We start from the raw sequence: 27025 nt of genomic DNA on the forward strand, positions 1-27025 counted from the left end.
CAAGGGATCAATCCAAGAAGAAGATATAACAATTATAAATATATATGCACCCAACATAGGAGCACCTCAATACATAAGGCAACTGCTAACAGCTATAAAAGAGGAAATAGACAGTAACACAGTAATAGTGGGGGACTTTAACACCTCACTTACACCAATGGGCAGATCATCCAAACAGAAAATTAATAAGGAAACAGAAGCTTTAAATGACACAATAGACCAGATAGATTTAATTGATATTTATAGGACATTCCATCCAAAAACAGCAGATTACACTTTCTTCTCAAGGGCACACGGAACATTCTCCAGGATAGATCACATCTTGGGTCACAAGTCAAGCCTCAGGAAATTTAAGAAAATTGAAATCATATCAAGCATCTTTTTTGACCACAACGCTATGAGATTAGAAATCAGCTACAGGGGAAAAAAAACGTAAAAAACACAAACATGTGGAGGCTAAACAATACGTTACTAAATAACCAAGAGATCACTGAAGAATCAAAGATGAAATCAAAAAATACCTAGAGACAAATTACAATGAAAACACAATGATCCTAAACCTATGGGATGCAGCAAAAGCAGTTCTAAGAGGGAAGTTTATAGCTATACAAGCCTACCTCAAGAAACAAGAAAAATCTCAAATAAACAATTTAACCTTACACCTAAAGGAACTAGAAAAAGAAGAACAAACAAAACCAAGTTAGTTGAAGGAAAGAAATCATAAAGATGAGAGCAGAAATAAATGAAATAGAAACAAAGCAATAGCAAAGATCAATAAAACTAAAAGCTGGTTCTTTGAGAAGACAAACAAAATTGATAAACCATTAGCTAGACTCATCAAGAAAAGGAGGGAGAGGACTCAAATCAATAAAATTAGAAATGAAAAAGGAGAAGTTACAACAGACACTGCAGAAATACAAAGCATCCTAAGAGACTACTACAAGCAACTCTATGCCAATAAAATGGACAACCTGGAAGAAATGGACAAATTCTTAGAAAGGTATAAGCTTCCAAGACTGAACCAGGAAGAAATAGAAAATATGAACAGACCAATCACAAGTAATGAAATTGAAACTGATTAAAAATCATCCAACAAACAAAAGTCCAGGACCAGATGGCTTCACAGGTGAATTCATTTAGAGAAGAGCTAACACCCATCCTTCTTCAACTCTTCCAAAAAATTGCAGAGGAAGGAACACTCCCAAACTCATTCTATGAGGCCACCATCACCCTGATACCAAAACCAAAGATACTACAAAAAAAGAAAATTACAGACCAGTATCACTGATGAACATAGATGCAAAAATCCTCAACAACAACAACAACAAAAAGAATACGTTTCAAACCTATGGTTACGGGTGAATGACATCTATAGGAGCTTATTAAAAAATAGATGCACCATGTTTTTAACTGCCTAAATCGAAAATTTTAAAAATTGTAGAAAACTAAGAATTATATTGCCATTATAACTCACAAAACGAATTCTGAACATTTTGTTGTTCAGAAGCTTTCTTTGTCCTGGTGTCCACATCACTCCCCGGTAATAAAAGTAAAAGCTTATTAGTTGTTTCAAACCACCAGGGACAGGACAAGTTGGTCCCTTTTCTCATTCTCAGTTTCTTTCTTCAAGCATAGTTTAAAAAGATAATAGAGACACTTAACTATTAGTCTAAATTACATAGCCTTGATGATAAAAAGTCTAGATCATCATTCTGCAGATTTTCTTTAAGTGGCCGGTTTCCAAGCCCATGTCATTTACTGTGGCATTTGTTGACTCAGTTTTCCTGTGGGGTAAAATGACTTTTTTCTTATTGTCTGAGCAGTTCTTCAGTACATAAAAATGTGTCTGCTTGTTCTTTAGGAAGAAATACGGCCCCAGTTTGAAGCCAAGTATTCCAAGAAAGAGCGGATGAATCCCATTTCGGGAAAACCAGAACCATATCAAGCATTTGCAGATAAATGCAGCCGACTTATTGTTTCTGCATCTGGAATATTCTTTATGGTCTGAAACTTTTTTACAAAACTCTTTCTTTCATAAAGTACAAACCTGTAGCATGGTAACAACCATAATCATATCAAGTGTTTGGATATATTTTTGCACATTCTGTTATTTAGTCCTCACAACAATTCTACGTGGTGGTCAGGGATGGCATTGCCGTCCCCATTTTACAGGTGGAGCAACTGAGACTCCAGAAGGGTAAAGGGCTTACCCAGATTAGCCAAGAAATAGACAAGAGCTCAGATCCTCTAATCTGCTGTTCTTTGCATTTGTTTCTCTATGTCATAATGAAAGGAACTAAAACTATGGGATAGTATTAATACCTACAGCAGTGTTTTTCAAACATTTTTTTACAATGCCCATACAGTAAGAAATACGAACGTTGTCATAACCTAGTATATACTAGGCAAATAGATGTATAAAACCGAATATGGTAATTGAAACAATGTTCATCTTTACAATATGCAAGGAACTCTGGTTTTTTTTGTTTTATTACAGTCTATTTTTTAATGCCAGCTATAACTCCCTAACATTTATTTCACTAATGATTATATCAGTTTGCAAAACACTAATTTGAAGCTGGATTGTTAGCTTTTCCTAAAAAGAAGTCGTTTTATGATCAATTTTGACCCTGTCAATTACTGAACAAAACATATGCAAATTTGTCAGAAATGTCATTTTAGACAGGAAAGGATGGTTAAGATCCTCCTTTCCTCTTTTCAAATAGCAAGTGTTTGTAAGTATATATCCTAGTTGGTTAGAGTGGGAAGGACAAGACAATAGAAAATTCAGACAATCTACCCCTGTAGCCAGAAAGAAACTGAGCCCAGTGTCCCTCGGCTCAGATCAAGACTCAGATCCATGCCCTTCTACAGATTCTGCTTTGTTAGCAATTGTGTCGGGCTTTGCCTTCTATAAGTGCATTCACATTTATTGTTTGGGGTTTTGTTTCTCACAACAAGACTTAAGGACATAAATTAAGTTTTCCTTGTTCTACAGATGGGGTAGATCATAGAGGCAGAAGCCATGGAAAGGACAAGCTACGTGCCCAAGGTCACACTGCTAGCTCATAGCTGAACCAGGACTCAGAGCTAACTTCTGACTCTGAGTCCAGTGACCTTTCCATTCTACCGTATTGCCACCCTTGTCTATAATTCAGTGTAGTTCTCACCTGTCTCCCTATCAACAGCTCCAGGATTCAGACATGGGCGGTTTTTGTTTCTTTGTTTTCTGTTATTATTACTACTACTACTACTTTAGCCAGTTCAGCTAGGGTTCATACCTGAGCTTTTAGAGCATGTCACTCATAGTAAGCGAGAAATAGAGTCTGTGAGAAACACAGAAAAAGCTTCTATAAAGAAAGGAATCTCTAAGTTGGCAGAGGCTGTCCTGAGGCCCAGCTTTAAGATCCAGTTTTTGACAACTATGTAAGCTAAGATCTCTGCTCAAAGACATATTAAGCAAGTCATCTAATGAAAGCCACAAAACTTTTTGGAATCTCAAATTCCCATTATTCATAGAGAGAGAAGATATGCCATATTCTTCTCAAACACCATGAAATGTTCAGAGGAAGATGCCTCAGTTGAGGCTGTGTATATATCTGATAAATAAGAGTGTGCACCTCTCATAGGCTTCTTCAGCAACAAATAACTGAGCACTTGGCATGATGCTAAGTTGCTGCAGAAATGACGATTACCATCCTTACCCAGATGGAGCTTACCATCTAAGTGGGAGAGACTAGCAATAATCAAACAAATTGTTTGAAATTATAAGTTGTATACTGAAAGAAGAGTATAGGTACCCTATAACAAAAAAAACGCCTGGGGGGAGGAGTGGGGCTTCATGAAAAGCATTAATTATGAAGTAGTTCTTGAGCTGAGATGTGAAGAATGAGTTAGGTATTAACTAGACTGCATGAGGGTGTGTGTGTGTGTGTGTGTGTGTGTGTGTGTGTGTGTGTTTAGCAGGGGAATGGGTAGATCAGCATTTTGGGCAAAGGAAATGGTCTTGAAGATTAAGGATGCTTAGCCCATTGGAAACAATAAAAAAAAGGTCTAGAGTCTCCAGAGGGAGGGGAAAAACACTCAGTGGGGCTGGAGAGACTCTTCCAGGCCATCATAAGTGCTTTGCTTTTATCCTAAAAGGAAGCCAATAAATAGTTTTAAACAGAAGAGTGACACGATAAGATTTCCACAATAAATATCTGTTCATTTGCTCAATCTGATATTCTGTTTAATAGTTACCCCATAGCTTAATGGTTTATCAGCTCTCAAGTTCTGCAGCTTTTCTATTTGGATAACAAAGAACATACAAACAGACAAGAGAAAGCATCAACCACATGAAAAGTGTGCATTTTGTTGTGGCGTCTTGAGTCAGGACCACTGCCGCTTTATCTCGTTTCCTCATCCGAGGATTTTCCAGGTGGCGGGAGCCCCTTCCTCCAACATTCCATCACAGTGCTCACTGGGTGTCCTCTGTCTTCCTGCCAGATCTGCGTGGTGATCGCCGCCGTGTTTGGGATCGTCATTTACAGGGTGGTGACCGTCAGCACTTTCGCTGCCTTTAAGTGGGCGTTAATCAGGAATAATTCTCAGGTTGCAACCACAGGGACTGCCGTGTGCATCAATTTCTGCATCATCATGCTGCTGAACGTGGTAAGTGAGCTGCAAGGTAACTAGTCAAATGGATAAGATGTGTGTGCTACAGGTGAGTTTTCTTCTGTTTCTAAAGGGACCTGGCCTCAGAGAGGCTGGTCAATTATGTGGCACTTATGGCCTGGCTGCAAAGTGCCTGGCATAAGGTGTACTCATCTGGGGATACAGAAGGCCTGAGTCAAATCTGGCCTCCAGGATTTTCTACATTGTAAGACTGGGCAAGGCACTTGCCCTCTCTGAACCTCAGTTCCCTTATTTATCCAGTAAGATAACACTGTATACCCCTTTGGGAAATGTAGAGAAAAAATATATTTTAAAGGCCCAGCTCAGACTCTGTGACATAGCTCAGTAGTGTTGGTTCCTGTTTCTTTTTGCTTCTGAATGATGGGAAATTAGTATCCAAAGCATTTCTTGCGATAACCCAGCAAGGAATATTTCAGGGTGGTACTTGTAGCTTGTGTTGATTTCAGGTTTTTTTCAAATGTATATTTCAGCCCAGCTGTCTCCCTTGAACCCCAAACATCCTCACCTAACACATGTAACCCCCAACTCCCCATCTTCCCTCCAGAATGAGCTCCTCCTGCGGCCTCCGCGTTGTAGTCGCCCAGGCTGAAACTCCTCTGCTTCTCTCAGCATCGAAGTGTATCCAGAATTTGATCACTTTTCACACATCCCCAGTCCCCACCTTGGTCCAGGTCCCCAGCATATCCCACCTGGATTATTGCAGTGCTTTCCGAGCTGGTTTCCCAGCTTCCACGTCTGCTTCCCTCAATCCAGGCTCATCATAGCAGCTAGAGCAAGCTTCATCCATGTAAGTCAGCCTCTGTTCACTGTATCCAGTGGCTCTCCTCTCGCTCAGAATAAAAGTTCTGTCTTCACATGGAGACCCAGGGTCTCCCTCATCTGGCCCCAGCGAGGTCTCTGACTTTGTCTCCTCCCTCCTCACCTTGACTTTCCTGCTTCTCACTGGCCTTCCCTTTTTTCTTCAATGTGCCAGGCAAGCTCTCACCCTAGGACTTTTGACTTGCTCTTCTCTCTACCTAGAACATTCTTTCCCATGGGGTCTGCAGAGTTTACTCCTGCACCTCCTTCAGGTCTTTGTTCAACTGTTACTTTTCCAGTATAAGGCTTCCCTGGTCATTCAATTTAAAATTGCAACCCACTCCTGCTGTCTGACTATTTCCTAGCTCCTTGCCCGCTTTATTTTGTTCTATGGCATTAATCACCATCTAATAGGCTGTTTTTAACAATTTATTTTGTTATTTATCTTCTCCATTGGAATGTAGCCCCAAGAGGGCAGAAACTTTTGTCTTTTCTGTCTTTTCTGATAAGAGTAGTAGAAGATCTAAGTTTCCAAACTCTGGCAGCCTCTGTTTCTGGCAGAGGCTGCCAGAAACAGGCTCTGGCTTATAGTAGGCTCTCAGTAAACTGTTGTTACTATTTGCAGAACAAAAGGCAATGGCTGACATTGTTACACTTGAGGTTTGTAGGAGGGAATAAATAACGTGTGTAGAGTGCCAAGTATAGTGTTAGGCATGGAGTACGTGTTCAATTATAGCTCCCCTCACCCTTATTTATACTGCAACTTAAATCTGGGCCATTGTGCTGAAATCACTGAGATAATGAAATATAGGTAATTTATTATTATTATTAAAGATACAGGAACTTCTTTATTATTTTAGAAAAAAAGTTTAAAAATCCAGAAGGTAGAAAAAAAAAAAAAGCACTTGCAGATCATTTTGACATGATGACTGTGTAACTGCTTGGTCAAGTGGAGATTGAAAGTGGATGTTTGTCACTCCCTTGCACACCCCCTGTCCCCGGTTCAGCTAGTCTCAAAGTTAATTGTGGAATGAATATTCATTGTGAAGGGGAGTGATTCATAGTGAAATTAACCAAACAGCCAGAGCAGTGAAAGATTCTGCATCTGGGTAGGATGCAGTGAATTAAAGCTTACTGTATTTTATCATCTCTCTTCTCCAATGTCTTATTAAAATTTAATTTATACATCTTAAGAAATAAATTTCTCCATATATGCAGTGGGTCTATAAACACATGCTTGCTGGTACATTTTGACCAGGAGCCAGTGTTGTCACTTCATTTAACTGAAAATCACTTATCCAAAAACCTCTGCTTCATGGAACACAGCCAAGAAAAGAGGAAATAAACTAAAAATGAAGCAGGAGGGGAGATCAAATAGCATATAATTAGGGACACTACAAAGCACCTACTGTGTGCTAGGAGCTAGACAGGTAGGCGTTTTACATGTTTTATTTAACAAAGGGTTTCTGAGTCACCAAAATGGATGACCAAGCCCACACACTAAAGCTGACATGTATCATTCTTAGGAATGCCCTTAAGGTTTCTTTTCTTTTCTTTCTTTATTTTTAGATACAATGTGAACACATTTGGTGTTCTGATTTCTCAGCCAACATCAAACTAAAATAACAGGTTACTAAGGCAAGAATACTGACAAGGTCAGAAAATGACAAGCCATAACAAGGGAAAGGAAAGAAAATTAAAAGCATACACGCTCTAAAACCAGCATCATCCAGGACCCTTTTGTGCAGTGACCAATTGTCTTACCCTCCTCGGCCATCTCTGAGGACATCCTCATCCAGCACACACCTTTACAATCCTGTCTTATGCCCTGAAGCTTTGCAGGTTCCATTATGAAGGCAACCAAGTGTGTAATATAGCTGGGAAAGCTCTTCATTAAAATATATTTTTAAATATTTTAAGTCCTTAAAAAGCAAATATTGAATAAAGGACAAATGACAGACTAATGACTATAACATAGCTTTGACCAATTCAGAACTAAACTATTAATGACTGCTGAAATGACTCAATTTAAGACATTTTTATGATTCAATAATATAGTTTTTATAGCTATATAAATTGTTTTCAATTACTTAAAATTTTGGCCATACTGGTCTTGCAAAAAAAAAAAATCATTTGGACATTAATCATGAATACTTTTTCATTAACTGAATATAAAAATCTTGAGAGCTAGATTGGTATTTAATTTATGTTCATTAAAGCCTCTAACTTTCAAATAATTATTATAGATCATATATCCTATTTCTGACTTTCTTCCAATCCTAACTGAAAAAGATCTATAAGGAATGCCTATTTTCTGGATTTGACAATGTGTGTTTACTTTTATGTGTATTTTAAAAAAAATAAAGCTCATATTATTTTACAAAAGTATTCTGGATCCTAACAAACTATTATGCCTCTTAGTGACTGGTTATGGGGTTTTCGTTTTATTCCATGTCTTGAAAAATAAATATTTCAAAGACAGAGTGAATAGATAGATAGATTTTCTCACTCCTCCTTGTCAGGCTCTTTCAATTTTATTCTGCTTCACTAGCGACCAAAGAACATCTCAATATAGTGGTCTCAAGCTATATATGCCAATAAAGGAAGACATTAAAAGTTATTACCATCCTTTTTATTCAGCCATACCAAAATAAATCTGACATTTCATTATAATCTGTAAACAGTGAAAACCACAATGACTTATTCCAAAAAGAACTAAACCAGAAAATATGGCTTGCATCAGAACAAACCCACATACATTGATCAGGTGGACAAGATAAAATTAGAAGTGCTCATAGCTTCTTTTGGACATATCCTTAGGATCAGAAAGCTTGCTGTTAGATAAAGTTTCTAACAGTAACCATTTGTGGCATCCAGTTTGGAAACTTAGATCTTCTACTACTCTTATCAGAACAAACTCTCCATGCTTTCTGTCTCAACTGGCTAATGAGAAATCAGGCCTTTTCCAGAAACCACTCATGTGAAGCTCTCTTGCTGGCTATCAGTCCCTTTGTTTATGTGCTCTTTTCTGTTGCATCCTGCTCAAAGTCTCACTAGCCATCTCATTGTATCATCAAGATAAAATGTTCACAGATGCCATGAATCCCAGTGTCCTCATACACTTTACTTTTCAAAAGGTTAATAATAATTATATTTCAACTCCTGTGCTGTTCCTTTTTTAAGTTCCAATTTTTTCAGTTTCCAAACAAAAATAACGATGGCATGTCACCAGCTCTCAAGGCCTTTGAGACAAGTGTGCAAAGCGAGGCGCTTTAACAAATGTACATCAACATGAAAGATTAAAGGATGAACTAGGTAATCAAAAATTATATTTTTGAGAAAGGCTGTCTCACCAGTTGAATTTAATTTTCCTTGATAATTATGTAAGTAACTTTACTAATACCATGCCTTTGTAATATTAAAATAATTTTGATTAGAATATCTGTCCTAATATGTTGTTTACCAGTATTTTATTTTTATGATAAAATTGAGATGTATGACTCATCTAGAACACAAGATTTCTTATTGAAAATTACACCAGTCTGTTTTAACATTGGACTCCAAGAGTCTGAGATTTCTATATACAAAATTTGATACTGTGGCCATGTGAATTATTTATATCTTAATATAACAAACTACAGTCTTTGCTGAAAGTTTAGAGTCATACAATCTGAGTATTTAGACTATTTCTGTAGTTAGAAGAAATCTGGGGTAAGAGAATTCAAAAGTTAGGAAGGACCTCAAGATGAGTGTGTCCAATACCCATTCTCAACCACATTTAAGGAATACGATGGTCTAATGAAGAGGTGAGGTAACATGCCCAAGACCTATAGCTTGCTGGCTGGTAAAGCTGTTATTCCAGCCTGGGGAATTTTAACCAGTGAAATTTCACTACTTTAGTCTAAATGTGATCTTAATTTTCATATTGTTCAAATCCATTTGACTAGTTTTCTTTTTCGTTTTCATTTATCATCTTTCATTTTAGAGAAGGCACTTGCTCTTTTCTTTTTCAATTTATACCCTCCCTAAGGAATCTCCTAGAGCTGGGTTTGCCCTTAACTGTACTTCCATACACACACACAAGCACAGGGACACACACCCCTTCCATCCTATTAGGACCCTCCATTTACCAGATGGCTGGGTGAGTTAGGGATGCATCTAATTCACTAATAGAAAAGCAGAGTACCGTAAGTTTGGCGGTTCCCAATAATGTTTGATCACTTTGGTGTTTAGGAATGCTATAATCTAGAAAATCAGCCCATAAAAACAATAGGATTACAGACTCTTATCAGAAGCAGTCTTAGAGATTTTACATTGAGGAGATTTTACATTTTTACATTGAGGATGCTTAGAGATTTTACATTGAGGAGGCCCAGTAATGTTGTGACTTGCCCAGCATCCCTTAGCAAGCTGATAATTAGTGGCAGCTGGCCTGTTGTTACAGAATTATTCACCCCAAAACAAGAAGTGAGATTTTTAAAATATTAAAATGGGACCTTGTACAATTCTTTCTTGTCCTGAAAGGACACAATTGTTGATGATGTTTTCATTGTTTGAGCAGTGGATGGTTAATGAAATTATTTTCATTTATGACTTAATTACCTATTTACTTCATAATTACAGATTTTAGAACATCTACAGTTTGTGAAATGTATTAAATTTATTTTACAGCTCTATGAAAAAGTTGCACTGCTTCTGACAAATTTAGGTAAGTGGAACCCTCTTTATTTCACAGTACAGTATTGTGGTCTGAAAAATACCTTCTCAAAGATTCATTTCTGAAACACTGCTGAAAACAAATATTCCCTTTATTTTGAATTGCATACAACAATTTTTTCTTTGCCCTCAACAGGACATGTTAAATATGTCTAGGAATTGAGAGAATCTTTCCTACCTAAAGCTTTAAAGCATTTAGACATTATCTTTCATGAGCTAATATAATTTAAAGTAGGTTTTCTCTTACAAAAGTACATGTGTATGAAGTACCTGTAATCATTTAGAAAAGTGTTCATTTGCTGTTGCCTACAATTTTTATTTAATTAAAAACACAGCAAGTTTTAATGGCATATAAAATCACAGCAAAGTTAGTTGCTTTGAAGACTGGGAGTCTTTTATGTAGACAGGATAACCATCACTGACATTTGTGGAAATGACATTCATCTGGACAAGTCATCCCTAGGAACATTTCTCTGACTCTGTAAAGCACCAGAACAATCTGGTAACCAGCTATAAGCTGTACATTTACTATATTTTCAAGATAGAGGAATTGTCCCAATTTCATTAATGAGATATTAGTCATTTTACTCTATGCAGTTTGAGAAAATTACATGCTCCCACACAAAACCTGTTTTAGCACATTCCCATATGTAGCTTGCCAAAGGGAGAAAAAAATCACAAAAGTGTTTTTACTTATAATAATCACTATAATAAAAGATGCCACTTTTTGAGCCCTTCTATGTGCCAGATACAGAGATAGGCACTTGGCATATCTCCTTTAAATTCATTGAAATCTTCTGTCACCGCCACTCTTTGCCCAAAAAGATAGAAGTTTATGTCCACAGAAGAGGTAACTGCCCATTGATAGACTGTGTCCAGAGGGGACCTTGATCCAGGCTGGAAAAGATGCCTGTGGAGATAACAGCCATGGTCAATCTGTGGTTGGGCCACCTGGGAACCCACCCAGCTGGCTGATGAGCTAGGAGACCTTCCTGTGTAACCAAGAGTTCATTAGCAGAAGTGAAGTAAAGCTAAAGCCCTTGAAGCATCCTTTGTCATTTCTTCACTCAACAGCAGTATGGCCTTGTTCTGAAATTGACATTTAAACCATTTGAAATCCGATTCTCATTCTTTCTCCCCTCCCTTCTCAGATATACTCCTGGGAAGCATTTTGAGCTATAATTTGTGGGAAAGGAATTGATGGGGTGAAATGGTAAATGAGCAATTAGAAGCTCAGGGAATGTGGAAACAGAAAGTGCTATTGCATTAAATGCATTTTCATTGACGTTTGAGGTGAGGATGCAACTTCTAGGGAAGGATAAGTGCATTTGACATGAGATTTCAGGTTGGAGGATTGATCCATATTTTTGGTTTGTATCACAATGTCCAAAGAGCATTTGCTGTATGGAAATTGAAATACAAGGAGATGAGAATTGGTGCCTGACTGAGGTCAGGAAATTGTAAGACAAAGATACTGGTATACAATAAAAGCTCTAAAGATGAGGTCACCTCCTCGGTACTTGTCCTTGAGAATGAAAATGATGCTGGATGAGGGTGACAGGTAACGGGGTCAGATGCTCATTCTGAGATGGGGGGTCTGACTCCCTCTCTCCCAGTAGCACCTCACATCACACCAGAAATAGAAGTTGAGACCAAGGAGTTATTAGGAGATGGGGGGGACTTGACCCCACACAGGCTCCACCCCACAGGTGGAAACTAAGAGCAAAAGGAAAGGCTCCTGCAAGGAGCCAGGGCCGGGAGTGCGGCCCCTTCAGTTTGGCTGCCTCTACTCCAGGCTCTCCGGGCATCTTGGAACAGCGGAACAAACGATATTCCCTGCCCTCAGACAAGTTAGCAGTCACTTCCCACCAAACCCTTGCCGGGGCTGTTCTGGGAGCTTGAGGAGCCCACGGATGGTCCATTCCGTCGCATGTCATCTGCAGGCAAGCTGGGGTCTCCTGCAGCCTCCTTAGGAAGCCTCTGCTCCCACCCTGTGCGCCTGGGGAGCTGGCCAGAGGCAGTTGAGAAGGGGCCAGACGCAGCCTCTCAAACTCTGCTCCCCTTGTGTCCACAGAACAGCCTCGCACTGAGTCCGAGTGGGAGAACAGCTTCACCCTGAAAATGTTTCTTTTTCAGTTTGTCAATCTGAACAGCTCCACGTTTTACATCGCATTCTTCCTCGGAAGGTAAGAACCCAGTCTCTCCACACCTCCCCCGGCCAGGGACAGAGCGCACAGAGGTCACTGACCAGGGTGACAGAGAGGCCAGCCTTTAGGGTGATTTTTATAAAGTGTATAAAGAGGAGATCGGTCTCTTCCTTTCCTTTCCCTTCCCATTCTGGGGAATGGTCTCCATCAAAGTCCCTCGTACCTTTTCTTGTTAAGGTGAGTAGAAGAAAATAGTTTGCACTCGTGAAGGGTGAATGTAAAACTTGCGGGCTCCATCTGTACCTGACTCAGGCCTCTGGATCTCACACCTATAAAAGCAGGTGGCATCAGGGGGAGGACAGCAGGCAGTGTGTCCCAGATCCCTGACCTCACAGAGGAGGGAAGGACATTGAGCCAGGAAAGGGGGCTGACGTAGGATGCCGAAGGAGACTGGGTAGCTTCTGAATCCAGCAGTTCTGAGGATTTGGAACGTCCAGGTACCATGAATTTCATTACACCAGGAAGTGTGTCTGAGGAGACGAGAACCAGGGAAGAGCCGAGTATTGGGTTTTAGTGAAATGGATGAGAAGCCCCTCCGCAGTTTCTAGCTACTTCAATATGGAATTCTAGTCAAATAGTTTAGTTTTAAAAAATAAAAAACACGGCATCACTAATATTCAAAAAGATCTGAAGTGTTTAAACCCAACCTGCTGCTTACACAACAGCCACTTGATATTCAGCAGAAAATGTTAAAAGTCACAGCAGGCAGCAAGAACTGGCCTCTGTGGTCAGCAGCCAGACAGAAGGGCCAGGAGCGAAATACCCCCCAGAGAATTCCAGAAGCTGCCATTATGCCAGTTCCAGAGAGTTTTCCTAATTCCCTGAGACCTGTTCCTTACTGCACCAGTAATTTTCACTGGAGGATGTGCTAATCTGAATATAATATTCACTGAAGGCTACAGGATGCTAACGGTTTGTTTTTCTGTGTGTGTTGAAGATTCACAGGACACCCAGGTGCCTACTTGAGGCTGATAAACAGGTGGAGACTAGAAGAGGTCTGTATTCTCCCATCATTCCTTGTTTCCTACAGACTTGCGTTAAACAGGCTTAGGGCAACTTTGTGCAGATTAGAAACCAGACAGCCTTTCTTCCTGTCCATTGATTCTTGAATTTCTGTGTTTGCTTACCTCGCAGTGCCACCCTAGTGGATGCCTTATTGATCTCTGTATGCAAATGGGTATTATAATGGTGCTAAAGCAGACCTGGAATAATTTCATGGAACTTGGCTACCCGTAAGTACCTTAGATATCTATACTTGAGAGGCAGCATGTCTCATTGGCTTTTCTAGGTGTGGCAAGTAAGATAAGCAATGCAGACTCAGCAGTTAAGCCCGTGTGTGTGTGTGTGTGTGTGTGTGTGTGTGTGTGTGTGTGTGTGTGTGTGTGTGTGTGTGTGTGTGTGTGTGTGTGTGTATACCTGGAGCTAAGTCTTCATGCTTAGATATTCAAAGACAAATCATGAAAATAATAAACATTGGCTCTTTTGGAAGATTTAGCACAAATCGCATCAACAAAAGTGAATATTCTTTAAGAAGTCTCTGTGGGCCCCTAAATAATTGGATACCTGCTTCCAAGCTGCTTTAAATGATGATGACACATTAACGAGGTCTCTACTCCCCAACCCCTGCAATAGATCAGAAATGGTAATTTCTTTAAACTTCCTTAAATTCAGACTGTACAGAAAAGGAACTTATGGAAAGAAGACCTAAAAAAATGATTCAAAAAAGAAACTGGAGTATTTCTAAGTAAGCATATCCTAACCAATAAAAACATCATTACCTGATGATAACAGTTTATGTTGATGGCAATGGGCAAAAACCTGCATCACCTTTGTAAGGATAACCTTGAATTTGGCTGTGTTTGCTCAGTTCTGGTCAGTTAAGTTTTAAAGGGACGTAAATCAGCAGCACTTCTATTCCTGCTTTAATTCTACACCTACAGGTTTCCATGTCAGCTCAAGTGTCTCCATAGAGAATTCCAGGTTTCAGGGAAGACCACTCAGCCAGAAAAATTAGCTGGAACTTGGTTCACTTAGAAAAGTCATCTCTTAGCTCCCCGTCAGAACCAATGCCAGTAATTTTCTCTTCTTAGATTTATTTTTAGAAAACTTCTTCCAAGTGTTGATGTTTTCTATAAAACTTTAAAAAAATAAAGCATAAAATTTAAAAATTAGAAGCATTATATTCTCTTTTAAAGTATCATCCATAACTTATCAAAATGTCATAGACATCAGGGAACTATATTTATCTTCTACTAATATGGACATAGAGCAAAATTGTGAAGTAGGCAGAATTGTCTTTGATACCCATCCCCTTATTTATTTCACATTTGTTTTTGCTTTGGCATCGCTACTCTCAGATACCCCTCAGCTTTCTCCTTGCCCCCTACAGCACACAAACCTGACGCCCCCGCCCCGATTTCTTCAACCCTGTTCCGTATCGTAAGATGCACTTCTGAACACTGCCAAGGATTAATGTACTAACCTCACCAGTGTGAGATGCATTTTATTGGGAATCAGAGCCTCTGTCAAAAACTCAACCCAAAAGCAGGCAGATCCAGTTGTGGACCTGCGGGCTTCTCTATGCCAGGAGAGGAGGAAAGCTTTGTGGGTTTTCAGACCTTCTAGGGCCCTCGAGTCAGAGTATGCAGGTCAGCACCCCATGATAATAAGACTGCTCACGGGTCCTCAACTAAGCCAGCTAGGCCAAACCATCTTCTCCTCAGAGGCCTGCGGGTTGCCTTTGTACTGGGGGATCAGGTTATCAATGTTCTCAGTCCTCTGCCCAACCCTCCGAGGCAACCCTGGACGAGAGACAGTTTCGTGAATGATTAAAATAAGTTCATCAATCATTCTGTTCACCTGCAAGTACAAATGCTTGAAGTGTAGCCTCCATTGTTATTTCCTTTCTAATCCAAGGCTTCATTTCCTTGGCAGCCTGTCCTAAATTTTTTAAACTATTGTTCTATAGTCTAACTCTATTTCTTATTACATAAGTCTTATGAACAGCTATATACATATATATTTTTTTTTAATAAATTGATATTGTCGTGCAGGTTAATTCAGAATTGGTGGACTAGAAGGAAAGTGCGACAAGAACGTGGACCTGAAAGGAAACTAAGTTTCCCACAGTGGGAAAAGGACTACAACCTTCAGCCGATGAACGCCTACGGACTTTTCGACGAATACTTAGAAATGAGTATGAAAATAGCCTATTTCATCTGATTTTTAAAAATTGTATTGAAGTATAGTTAATTTACAATGTTGTGTTAATTTCTGCTGTACAGCAAAATGACTCAGTTATCATTCTTTTTCATATTCTTTTCCATTATGGTTTATCATAGGATATTGAATATGGTTCCCTGTGCTATCGAGTAGGACCTTGTTGTCTGTTTTATCCTATTAATGATAAATGTAAATTCTAGCTACCTTTAGCTAGACATACACCATTATCATCGAGGCTAGCAGCATGGGAGGATTCTTGAGCTAAATGCAGAGGAAGGGTGTTCTTGCTTTAAGAAGCTTTATTGACAGAAATAGTGCCAAGTCACTTCACATTCTTCATGACATTGTGTCCTGTCCCTTGTAATACATGACCAGAAAAAAAATGAGCTGAAAACTTGGTGAACCAAAGAAAAAGGAGTGATCACTCATGGTGTGATTTATTCATTCATTCAGCAGACATGTTTTTTTTTTTTTTTTATTGAAGTATAGTTAATTTACAATGTTGTGTTAGTTTCAGGTGTATGGCAAAGTGATTCAGTTATACATATATACATAAAAGAATATAAACATTCTTTTTCATATTCCTTTCTATTATAGTTTATTATAAGATATTTAATATAGTTCCCTGTGCTATACAGTAGGACCTTGTTGTTTATCTATTTTATATATAGTAGTTTGTATCCAGCAGACATCTTTTGAGCCATGTTATGTCCAGGCAGACATTATGTTTGGCACTAGAGATACAAGGAGGAATCAGGCACAGTCCCAGCTCTGAAAGAGTGCACAGTGGGGGAAAGTCAGAGATATAAAAGGTAAGTGCAATAAAGTGGCATGGATGCTGCAGTATGAGTCAGTAGGGGGTAGACTGGGGACAGCCATTTCTCTTGAGGGGGTGGCAGGAAGCTGGGAATGCTTAAGCTATGCTACACTTATATTGACGGAATCTGATTTCTCTATAATCAAATCCAAGCTATTTATTTTCGCATGTATCTGAGAGCATGAGCTTTAGAAACAGATTACCTGAGTTCAAATCCCAGCCCCTCACTTATTAACTGTGAAACCTTGGGCAATTACTTAATCTCTTTGTCTCACTTTCCTCTTCTCTACAATGGGGATAAAAATAGTAACCACTTCGGAGCACTCTTATGTGGATTAAATAAATTAACACATGGAAAGGGCTTAGAACAATGCCTGGCTCGTAGTATGTACTTGATATTTGTTATCCATGTCATTATTATTATTTTTCTATTCTTCTTATCTTCCAGGGGAGAAAAGCTTAACAAAATCCCTTAGCAGATACACTGAGTGTGGATAGCTTTTCTCTTTTTTTCTAATTATGTTTAAGCTCTGTAACACTGGGGTGAAAGTGGGGGTAGGGATGGGCAAGATACATTACTTCTGAAAGAAGTTCTTTCTGGGCAAATCTGAAAATTAAAGCAGTAGTAGAGTTGATACTTAATGTTTCTTAGATCGCTTATGTCCTAAGTACCTACCAATGTTTTCAGAGTTTCAATTATAGAATGGCAGAATGATATAACTTGGAGAAGAAATCAATTTCGGCATTAATAATAACACTTAATAAAGGGAATTCATTAAGAGAACTAACCACTTGGAGGTCTCTTAATGAATTCTCCTCCCATAAAGAAGGAAATGAACAATAATGTTGGTATATAGAGTGCATGAAAAGAACTGGTAGTGCTCCAAATACTCCAGTATCTTTGCAGCAAGAAACAAATCTCAGTAGCAGTGTTACAAGCAGACCAGTGAATCCTAACTGCTTGCTTCTATTCTTGTTGTTATTGTTATTTTCTTAATGAGTTTCCTGCTTTGTTATATTTTTTTAAATGTATTCACTGAAGTAGAATATATAGTGAGAAAAGCATATAAATCAAAAGTGTACAGATCAATAAATATTCACAACTTTATGCACAAATGTAACCAGTCTATGCAGGTGAGGGGTTAACACACTACTGCCCTCAGACCCAAAGCCAGTCCACTCCCTGGCTTTGTAAATAACATTCTGTTGGAACACAGCAATACCCATTTATTTATACATTATCTATAATTACTTTTTTAATTTAATTTTTATTTTATATTAGAGTACAGTTGATTTACAATGTTGTGTTAGTTTCGGGTGTACAGCAAAGTGGTTCAGTTATACAAATATATATATCCATTCTTTTTCAGATTCTTTTCCCATATAGATTATTACAGAATACTGAGTAGAGTTCCCTGTGCTATACAGTAGGTCCTTGTTGATTATCTATTTCATATATAGTACTGTGTATATGTGAATCCCAAACTCCTAATTTATCCCTCCTCCCCGCCTTTCCCCTTTGGTAACCATAAGTTTGTTTTTGAAGTCTGTGAGTCTCTTTCTGTTTAGGAAATAAGTTCATTTGTATCATCTTTTTAGATTCCACTTGTGATATCATATAGCCCTTGTCTTTCTCTGTCTGACTTATTTCACTAAGCACAATATTCTCTGGGTCTATCATGTTGCTGCAGATGGCATTATTTCATTCTTTTTTATGGCCGAGTAATATTCCATTGTATATATGTACCACATCTTCTTTATCCATTCCTCTGTTGATGGACATTTAGGTTGCTTCCATGTCTTGGCCATTGTATATAGTGCTGCAATGAACATTGGAGTGCATGTATCTTTTTGAATTATGGTTTTCTCCAGATATATGCCCAGGATTGCTGGATCATATGTAGTTCTATTTTTAGTTTTTTAAGGAACCTCCATACTGTTCTTCATAGTGGCTGTACAAATTTACATTCCCACCAACCATGTAGGAGGGTTCCCTTTTCTCCACACCCTCTCCAGCACTTATTGTTTGTAGACTATTTGATGATGGTCATTCTGACCAGTGTGAGGTGATTCCTCATTGTAGTTTTGATCTGCATTTCTCTAATAAATAGCAATGTTGAGAGTCTTTTCATGTGCCTGTTGGCCCATCTGTATGTCTTCTTTGGAGAAATGTCTATTTAGATCTTCTGCCCATTTTTTGATTGGGTTGCTTTTTTTGTTTTGATATTCAGTTCCATGAGCTATTTGTATATTTTGGCAACTAATCCCTTGTAGGTCACTTTGTTTGCAAATATTTTCTCCCATTAAGGGTTGTCTTTTCATTTTGTTTATGGTTTCCTGTGCTGTGCGAAAGCTTTTAAGTTTAATTAGGCCCCATTTGTTTATTTTTGTTTTTATTTTCATTACTCTAGAAGGTAGGTCCAAAAAGATCTTGCTGCAATTTATGTCAAAGAGTGTTCTGCATATGTTTTCCTCTAAGAGGTTTATAGTACCTGGTCTTACATTTAGGTCTTTAATCCATTTTGAGTTTATTTTTGTTTATAGTGTTAGAAAATGTTCTAGTTTTATTCTTTTACATGTAGCTGTCCAGTTTTCCCAGCACCACTTATTGAAAAGACTGTCTTTTCTCCACTGTATATTCTTGCCTCCTTTGCCATAAATTAATTGACCATAGGTGCATGGGTTTATTCCTGGGCTTTCTATCCTGTTCCATTGATCTATATTTCTGTTTTTGTGCCAGTGCCACCCTGTTTTGATGACTGTAGCCTTGTAGTATAGTCTGAAGTCAGGGAGCCTGAATCCTCCAGTTCCATTTTCTTTTCTCAGGATTGCTTTGGCTATTCGGGGTCTTTTCTGTTTCCATACAAATTTAAAATATTTTTGTTCTAGTTCTGTGAAAAATGCCATTGGTAATTTAATAAGGATTGCATTGAATCTGTAGGTTGCCTTGGATAGTACAGTCATTTTGACAATATTGATTCTTCTAGTCCAAGAACATGGTATATCTTTCCATCTGTTTGTGTCATCTTCATTTTCTTTCATCAGCATCTTATAGTTTTCAGAGCACAGGTCTTTTGCCTCCTTAGGTAGGTTTATTCCTAGGTATTTTATTCTTTTTGATGTGATGATAAATGGGATTGTTTCCTTAATTTCTCTTTCTGATCTTTCATTGTTTGTTAGTGTATAGAAATGCAACAGATTTCTGTGTATTAACTTTGTATCCTGCAACCTTACCAAATTCATTGATGAGCTCTAGTACTATTCTGGAAGCATCTTTAGGATTTTCTATGTATAGTATCATGTCATCTGCAAACAGTGATAGTTTTACTTCTTCTTTTCCAATTTGGATTCCTTTTATTTCTTTTTCTTCTCTGATTGCCATTGTCTAGGACTTCCAAAACTATGTTGAATAAAAGCGAGAGTGGACATCCTTGTCTTGTTCCTGATCTTAGAGAAAATGCTTTCAGCTTTTCACTGTTAGCTGTGGGTTTGTCATGTATGGCCTTTATAATATTGAGGTACGTTCCCTCTATGCCCACTTTTTGGAGAGTTTTTATCACAAATGGGTGTTGAATTTTGTCAAAAGCTTTTTCTGCATCTACTGACATGATCATATGGTTTTTATTCTTCAATTTGTCGATGTGGTGTATCACACTGACTGCTTTGCTCAGGCTTTAGGCAGCCAGTCTGCTGATGGGTGGGGCTGTGTGTGTTCCCACCCTGCTGGTTGTTTGGCCTGAGGCATCCCAGCACTGGAGCCTGCAGGCTGTTGGGTGGGGCCAGGTCTCAGTGCCAAAAAGCATCTGCCACCAGTGTCCTTGCCCCCCCAGTGAGCCACAGCTGACCCCCGCCTCCCCAGGAGACCCTCCAAGACCCGCAGGTAGGTCTGGCCCAGACTCGTATGGAGTCACTGCTTTGCCCTGGGTCTTAGTGCACGTGAAACATTGTGTGCACCCTCCAAGAGTGGAGTCTCTGTTTCCCCCACTCCTGTGGAGCTCCTTCACTCAAGGCCTGCTGGCTTTCAAAGTCAAATGCTCTGAGGGCTCCTCCTCCCGATGCCAGACCCCTAGGCTGCGGAGCTTGACATAGGGCTCAGAACTCTCACTCCTATGGGAGAACCCCTGCAATATAATTATTTTCCAGTTTGTGGGTCACCCACCCAGCAGGTATGGGATTTGATTATATCATGAAAGTGCCCCTCCTACAGTCTTGTTGTGGCTTCTTCTTTGTCTTTGGGTGTAGAATATCTTTTCTGGTGGTATTGTGTCTTTTTTGTTGATGGTTGTTCAGCAGTTAGCTGTGATTTTGGTGTCTTCATGAGAGGAGGTGAGCTCAAGTCCTTCTACTCTGCCATCTCGTCTCTAGGCCTCTACATATTATCTGTAGTTACTTTTGCACTACAGCAGCAGAGCTGATTAGTTGTGACAGAGACTTTATGGCCCACAAAGCCTGGAATATTTACTATCTGGCTCTTTACAGAAAATGTTTGTCATCCTGTGAGCTACATCAAGAAATAGGATATTATCAGTATCAAAGAAGGCTCCCTTGTTTCCTCTCCCAGTTATAACACCCTCCCCAACCACTTTCCTGACTTCCAATTTTGCCTTTTTTTAAAAAATCTCTATAGAAATGGAATTATACATTGTAAATGGGTTATTCCATTCAATATCGTATTTATAAAATTCTTCCATGTTGCTACAGGTAAAATTTCGTTTTCATTTTTGTATAGTATTCGTAGAATGTGTACCTGAAGCAAAATTATGAAACAAGCGAGTTTGTCTTTGATACCCACCTCCATCTTTCCTTAGTCACATGTAGTTTTTTTTTCATTTCCAGTCCCGGATACTTTCCATTCTATCTTTCTCCCCTCCCCTCACCAATCCCTCAATCCTTTCCCATATCATGAAATGGACTTCTGAGCACTGCTAAGGATTAATGAGCTAGATAGTTGCATTTTAATAAGAATCAAAGCCTCTGTCAAACTTGAGTCAAAAAAAAAAAAAAAAAAAAAAGAGGCAAACTTACTTGTGGATGTGCAGGCATCAGTGTGCCAGTGGATGAACTAGTTTGTCAGTCTGCAGATCTTCTAGACCCCTGAAAACAGGAATTCACCACTATTTACCCATCCATTCTACTGGTGATAGATCTGTGAGTTGTTTCTAGGTTTGGGTTCTTACAAACAATATTGCTATGAACATTTTGGTACATGTGTTTTGGTTAACATTTGTATGTATTTCTGTTGGGAATTTATGCAAGAGTGGAGTTACCAGTGGAGTGGCCATCATAATGTATGCATTTGTGGATCTTCAGTAGACACCTGCAAACAGTTTTCAAAACTCCAACTAGCAATATAAGAGCTTCAGTTATTCCACATACTCACTAAAACTTGTTAGTGTCAGTCTTTTTAAATTTTGGCCATTCTGGTTCGTATGTAGTAGTACCTCATCATTGTTTTAATTTGAAATTTCATGGCAACTTAAAATGCTGAATACCTTTTCATATGCTTCTGGTCATTTGGGTATCCTCTTTCGTGAATTCCCATTCAGGCCCATGATTCTGTTCTGTTTCTCTTTCTTAGTGATTTTAGAAGTTATTTATATATTCTGGATATGAATCATTTGTCAGCTGGACCTGGAATGTCTTTGGTAGGAAAGTTTCTAATTATAGATTTAATTTAGTTAATAGATATATGACTATTCAGATTTTCTATTTCTTCAAGTAACCATCTCAGTAGTCTGTGGTTTAGTTGTGTTTTTCAAGAAACTTATCTGTTTCATCTAAATTTTCACATTTAGTGGAATAAAGTTGTTTATAATACTCTTATTAACTTTTAATGTACATAAGGTCTGTAGTGATGTTCTCTTTCATTTATACTTTCATAGTTTGTGCTTTTCTCTTTTTTTCCTTTAACAATCTGGCCAGAGGTTTATTAATTTTTTCATTTATTTCTGCTCTTATTTCCTGCCTTATTCTTTCTTTGGGCCTAATTTTCTCTTTTCCAAACATCTTCAGATGGAAGCTTAAATCACTGATTTTCTACTTTTCTTCTTTTTCTAATTTAGGCATTTAGAACTATGATTTTCTCTATGAATACTGCTTCACAGCTGTATCCTATAAGTTTTGATATGCTATATTTTCATTATCAAGGCATTTGCTAATTGCCATTGTAGTTTATTTTTGACCTATGGGGTTTTTTTAGAAATGTGTTGCTTAATATCAAAATATTTGAGGATTTTCTAGCTATCCCTCTGTCATTGGCTTCTTACAGTTTTTTTTTCCTTGTAGTTGATTTCTAATCTCATAGTGTTGTGGTCAGAAAAGATGCTTGATATGATTTCAATTTTCTATAATTTACCAAGGCTTGCTTTATGGTCCAGCATGTGATCTATCCTGGAGAATGTTCCATGTACACTTAAAAAGAATGTGTATTCTGCCTTCAGATGAAATGCTCTATAAATATCAGTTAAGTCCATCTGGTCTAATATGTCATTTAAGGCCTGTGTTTACTTATTGATTTTCTGTCTGGATGATCTGTCCATTGATGTAAGTGGGGTGTTAAAATCCCCCACTGTTATTGTGTTACCGTCCATTTCTCCTTTTATGGCTGTTGGCATTTGCCTTATGCTCCTGTGTTGGGCACATGTATACAATTGTTATATCTTCTTCTTAGATTGATCCCTTGATCATTATGTAGTGTCCTTCTTTGTTTCTTATAACAGTCTTTATTTTAAAGTCTAATTTGTCTGGTATGAGTATTGCTACTCCAGCTTTCTTCTGATTAACATTTGCATGTAATACCTTTCTCCATCCTCTCAGTTTCAGTCTATATGTGTCCATAGATCTGAATTGGGTCTCTTGTAGACAGCATATATACGGGTCTTGTTTTTGTATCCAGCCAGCCAGTCTATGTGTTTTGTTTGGTGCATTTAATCCATTTGCATTTCAGGTAGTTACCAATATGTATGTTCTTATTGCCATTTTGTTAATTATTTTGGATTTGTTTTTGTAGGTCTTTTTTTCTTCCCTTCCTCTTTTGTTTTCTTCTCTTGTGGTTTGACTACTATCTTTAGTGTTGTCTTTTTCTTTTTTGTGTGTGTATCTATTGAAGATTTTCAGTTTGCGGTTCCCATGAGGTTTTGATATAGCAGTCTATATATATACAAGATTGTTTTAAGTTCCTGGTCTGTACATTTCAAATGTATTTCCAATATCCTGCATCTGTACACTCCTTTTCTCACAGTTGCTGGTTTTGATATCCTATTTGTATTTAGATGGTTTCCTACCTTTACTGTATGTTTGCCTTTACTGGTGAGCTTTCCCATTTGTAATTTTCTTGTTTCTAGTTGTGGCCTTTTCTTTCCACCTAGAGAAATTCCTTTAGCATCTGTTGTAAAGCTGGGTTGGTGGTGCTGAATTCTCTTGGCTTTTGCTTGCCTGTAAAGCTTTTGAATGAGAGCCTTGCTTGGTAGAGTACTCTTGGTTGTAGGTTCTTCCCTTTCATCACTTTAAATATATCATGCCACTCCCTTCTGGCCTGCACAGTTTTTGCTGAGAAATCAGCTGATAACCTTATGGGGATTCCCTTGTATGTTATTTGTTGCTTTTCCCTTGTTGCCTTTAATATTTTCTCTTTGTCTGTAATTTTTGTCAGTTTGATTACTGTGTGCGTGTTCCTCCTTGGTTGTATCCTGTATGGGCCTCTCTGCACTTTCTGGACTTGGGTGACTGTTTCCTTTCCCCTGTTAGGAAGTTTTCAGCTATTATCTCTTCAAACATTTTCTCAGGCCCTTTCTCTCTCTCTCTTCTCCTTCTGGGACCCCTATTATGTGAACGTTGGTGCATTCAATGTTGTCCCAGAGGTCTCTTAGACTGTCTTCATTTCTTTTCACTCATTTTTCTTTATTCTGCTCCATGGCAGTGATTTCCACCATTCTGTCTTCCAGCTCACTTATCCGTTCTTTTGCCTCACTTATTCTGCTGTTGATTCCTTCTAGTGTATTTTTCATTTCAGTTATTGTATTGTTCAACTCTGTTTGTTTGCTCTTTATAGCCTCTAGCTCTTTGTTAAACATTTCTTGTATCTTCTTGGTCTATGCCTCCATTCTTTTTCTGAGATCTTGGATCACATTTACTATCAATCATCAATCATTACTTTGAATTCTTTTTTGGGTACATTGCCTATCTATCTCCACTTCACTTAGTTGTTCTTCTGGGGTTTTATCTTTTTCCTTTGTCTGAAACATATTTCTCTGCTGTCTCATTTTGTCTGACTTTCTGTGTTTGTGGTCTCCATTCTGCAAGCTGCAGGATTGTAATTCCTTTTTTCTGGTGTCTTGTCTCCTGGTGGGTGAGGCTGGTCTAAGAGGCTTGTGCAGACTTCCTGGTGGGAGGGACTGGTTCCTGCCTACTAGTGGGTGGAGCTAGGTCTTGTCCCTCTGTTGGGCAGGGCCATGTCTAGGGGTGTGTTTAGAGGTGGCTGTGTGCTCAGGAAGACTTTAAGCAGCCTGTCTGTCTGCTGATGGGTGGGGCTGTGTTTCCGCCCTTTTGGTTGTGTGGCCTGAGGCATTGCAGCGCTCATGCCAATGAATACTCCCTGTTACCTCCACCACCAGTGTCCTTGTCGCTACAGTGAGCCACAGCCACCCCCGCCACCCCAGGAGACCCTCCAAGACCAGCAGGTAGGTCTGGCCCAGGCGCCTATGAAGTCACTGCTTTTTTTTCTGGGTCCCAGTGCACACAAGACCTTCTGTGCACCCTCCAAGAGTGGAGTTTCTATTTCCCCTGAAGAGTTCCTGCAATCTAGCCCCACCGGCCTTCAAAGCCAAATGCTCTGGGGGCTCCTCCTCCTGATGCCAGACCCCCAGACTGGGGAGCCTGACTTGGGGCTTATAACTCTTACTCCTGTGGGAGAACCTCTGTGATATAATTATTTTCCAGTTTATGGGTCACTCATCTGGTGGGTATGGAATTTGATTGTATCATGAATGCACCCCTCCTACCGTCTTGTTGTGGCTTCTTCTTTGTCTTTGGATGTAGAATATCTTTTTTCATAGGTTCCAGTCTTTTTTGTTGATGGTTGTTCAGCAGTTAGTTGTGATTTTGGTGGTTTCATGAGAGGAGGCAAGCTCAAGTTCTTCTACTCCAGCATCTTGTCTCCAACTGGCATCAAACTTTTTTTTTCTTCAATTCTACTGTGGTCAAAGGATACTCTGTGTTATTTTAGGCTATTAATATATGTTGAGATTTGCTTTATGCCCTACATATTGACTATTTAGATAAGTGCTTCAAGTGTGTTCTGCAGTTGTTGAGTATAATGTTCTGTGTCTATCAATCAATCAATTGGCAAGGTTGATTAATTGTGTTCAAATCTTATATGTCCTATTAAACTTTGTCTATTTTATCTATTAGTTACTAAGAAAAGGGTGTTAAGTCCACAGTCAATCTTGGAATTTTATCTTATGCTCCTTCTAGTTCTGTCACCTTTTACTTTATATATTTTGAAACTGTGTTGTTATGTACAAACAATTTAGGATTATTCTAGTTTACTGTTAAGTTGAAATTTTATCTTATTTAAAGCCATTCTTCATCTCTAATAATGTAATATTTTGAAGATGTGATGGGCAAGAGGCTAAGGAACTAACTGTAAAACCTCCCCAAGGACAGAACTGAGCCTCTCGTGGTCTTTCTTTCAGGGCCAAGATAAAGGCCCACCACGTTCTCAGTCACAGCCAGAGAGGTGGACTGAGCTTTACAAATTTACTGTACCCCATTACCAGCCTGGCTTAACACATGACCACATTGAAGTGATCCTCTCCTTCTTTAGCTGCCTAAGAGCAACATGAGGAACCTTTTCTGCTGGAAAAGAACACTCAGAGCAGAGATTAATAACTTGTTCTTAAAGGGCTAGTAGTAAATACTTTAGGCTTTGGGGGGCCAAGAGGCAAGATTGAGGCTATTATATTTTAAATGGTTGTATAAGTATTTATATAACTACTGAAAATGTAAAAACCATTCTTAGCTCACAGGTGGGTTTAAAAAAAGAACAGAAACAAAGCAGAGAGCTATTCAGATTTGGCCTTCAGGCTGTAGTTTGCTGACCCTTGATCTAGAGCTTCTATATGTCTGTCTGGCATACAATAAAAGTTACTAGGCTTATAACCTATTGAAAGAAGCAAAGTAACTATAAATTCTTAACTGGGGAAGGTGTCTGTTACTTCAAATGTGAAAGCAGAAGTGCATATGGTCAAACACTGAAAAATCAAGGAAATACAGTGTTACGTAAAGAAAAATAATGTTGCACTCAAAGTGATAAAGAATTCAAAATAGATGTTATGAAGAAATTCACTGAGCTACAAGAAAACACAAGAAGGCAATTCAGTGAACTCAGGAATAAAATTAATGAACAGAAGGAGTTCTTTACCAAAGAGATTGAAATTGTAAGAGACCAAACAAATTCTGGAGCTGATGAATGAGATGAAGAATGCAACAGAGATCACAGGTAATAAGACAGACCAGATGGAAGAAGGAATAAATGACTTGGAGTGTAGGAATATAGAAATAATTCAGTCAGAAGAAGACAGAGAAATTA

General features: G+C 38.6%; 1 protein-coding gene across 1 annotated transcript in view; it reads left to right on the forward strand.

Moving 5' to 3' along the window:
* The window catches only part of ANO4 (anoctamin 4), a 459674-nt gene that overhangs the window by 395163 nt on the left and 37486 nt on the right, over positions 1-27025 (forward strand). Inside the window, exons 18-24 of the mRNA XM_059937385.1 lie at positions 1862-2002; positions 4489-4653; positions 10147-10183; positions 12266-12377; positions 13336-13393; positions 13533-13630; positions 15452-15594. Of these exons, the coding sequence (XP_059793368.1) occupies positions 1862-2002; positions 4489-4653; positions 10147-10183; positions 12266-12377; positions 13336-13393; positions 13533-13630; positions 15452-15594 (754 nt within the window). The remainder of the gene's footprint in view (positions 1-1861; positions 2003-4488; positions 4654-10146; positions 10184-12265; positions 12378-13335; positions 13394-13532; positions 13631-15451; positions 15595-27025) is intronic.

Source organism: Balaenoptera ricei, chromosome 10 (genome assembly GCF_028023285.1).
Source record: "Balaenoptera ricei isolate mBalRic1 chromosome 10, mBalRic1.hap2, whole genome shotgun sequence".
In the NCBI taxonomy this organism is placed as follows: Eukaryota; Metazoa; Chordata; class Mammalia; order Artiodactyla; family Balaenopteridae; genus Balaenoptera; species Balaenoptera ricei.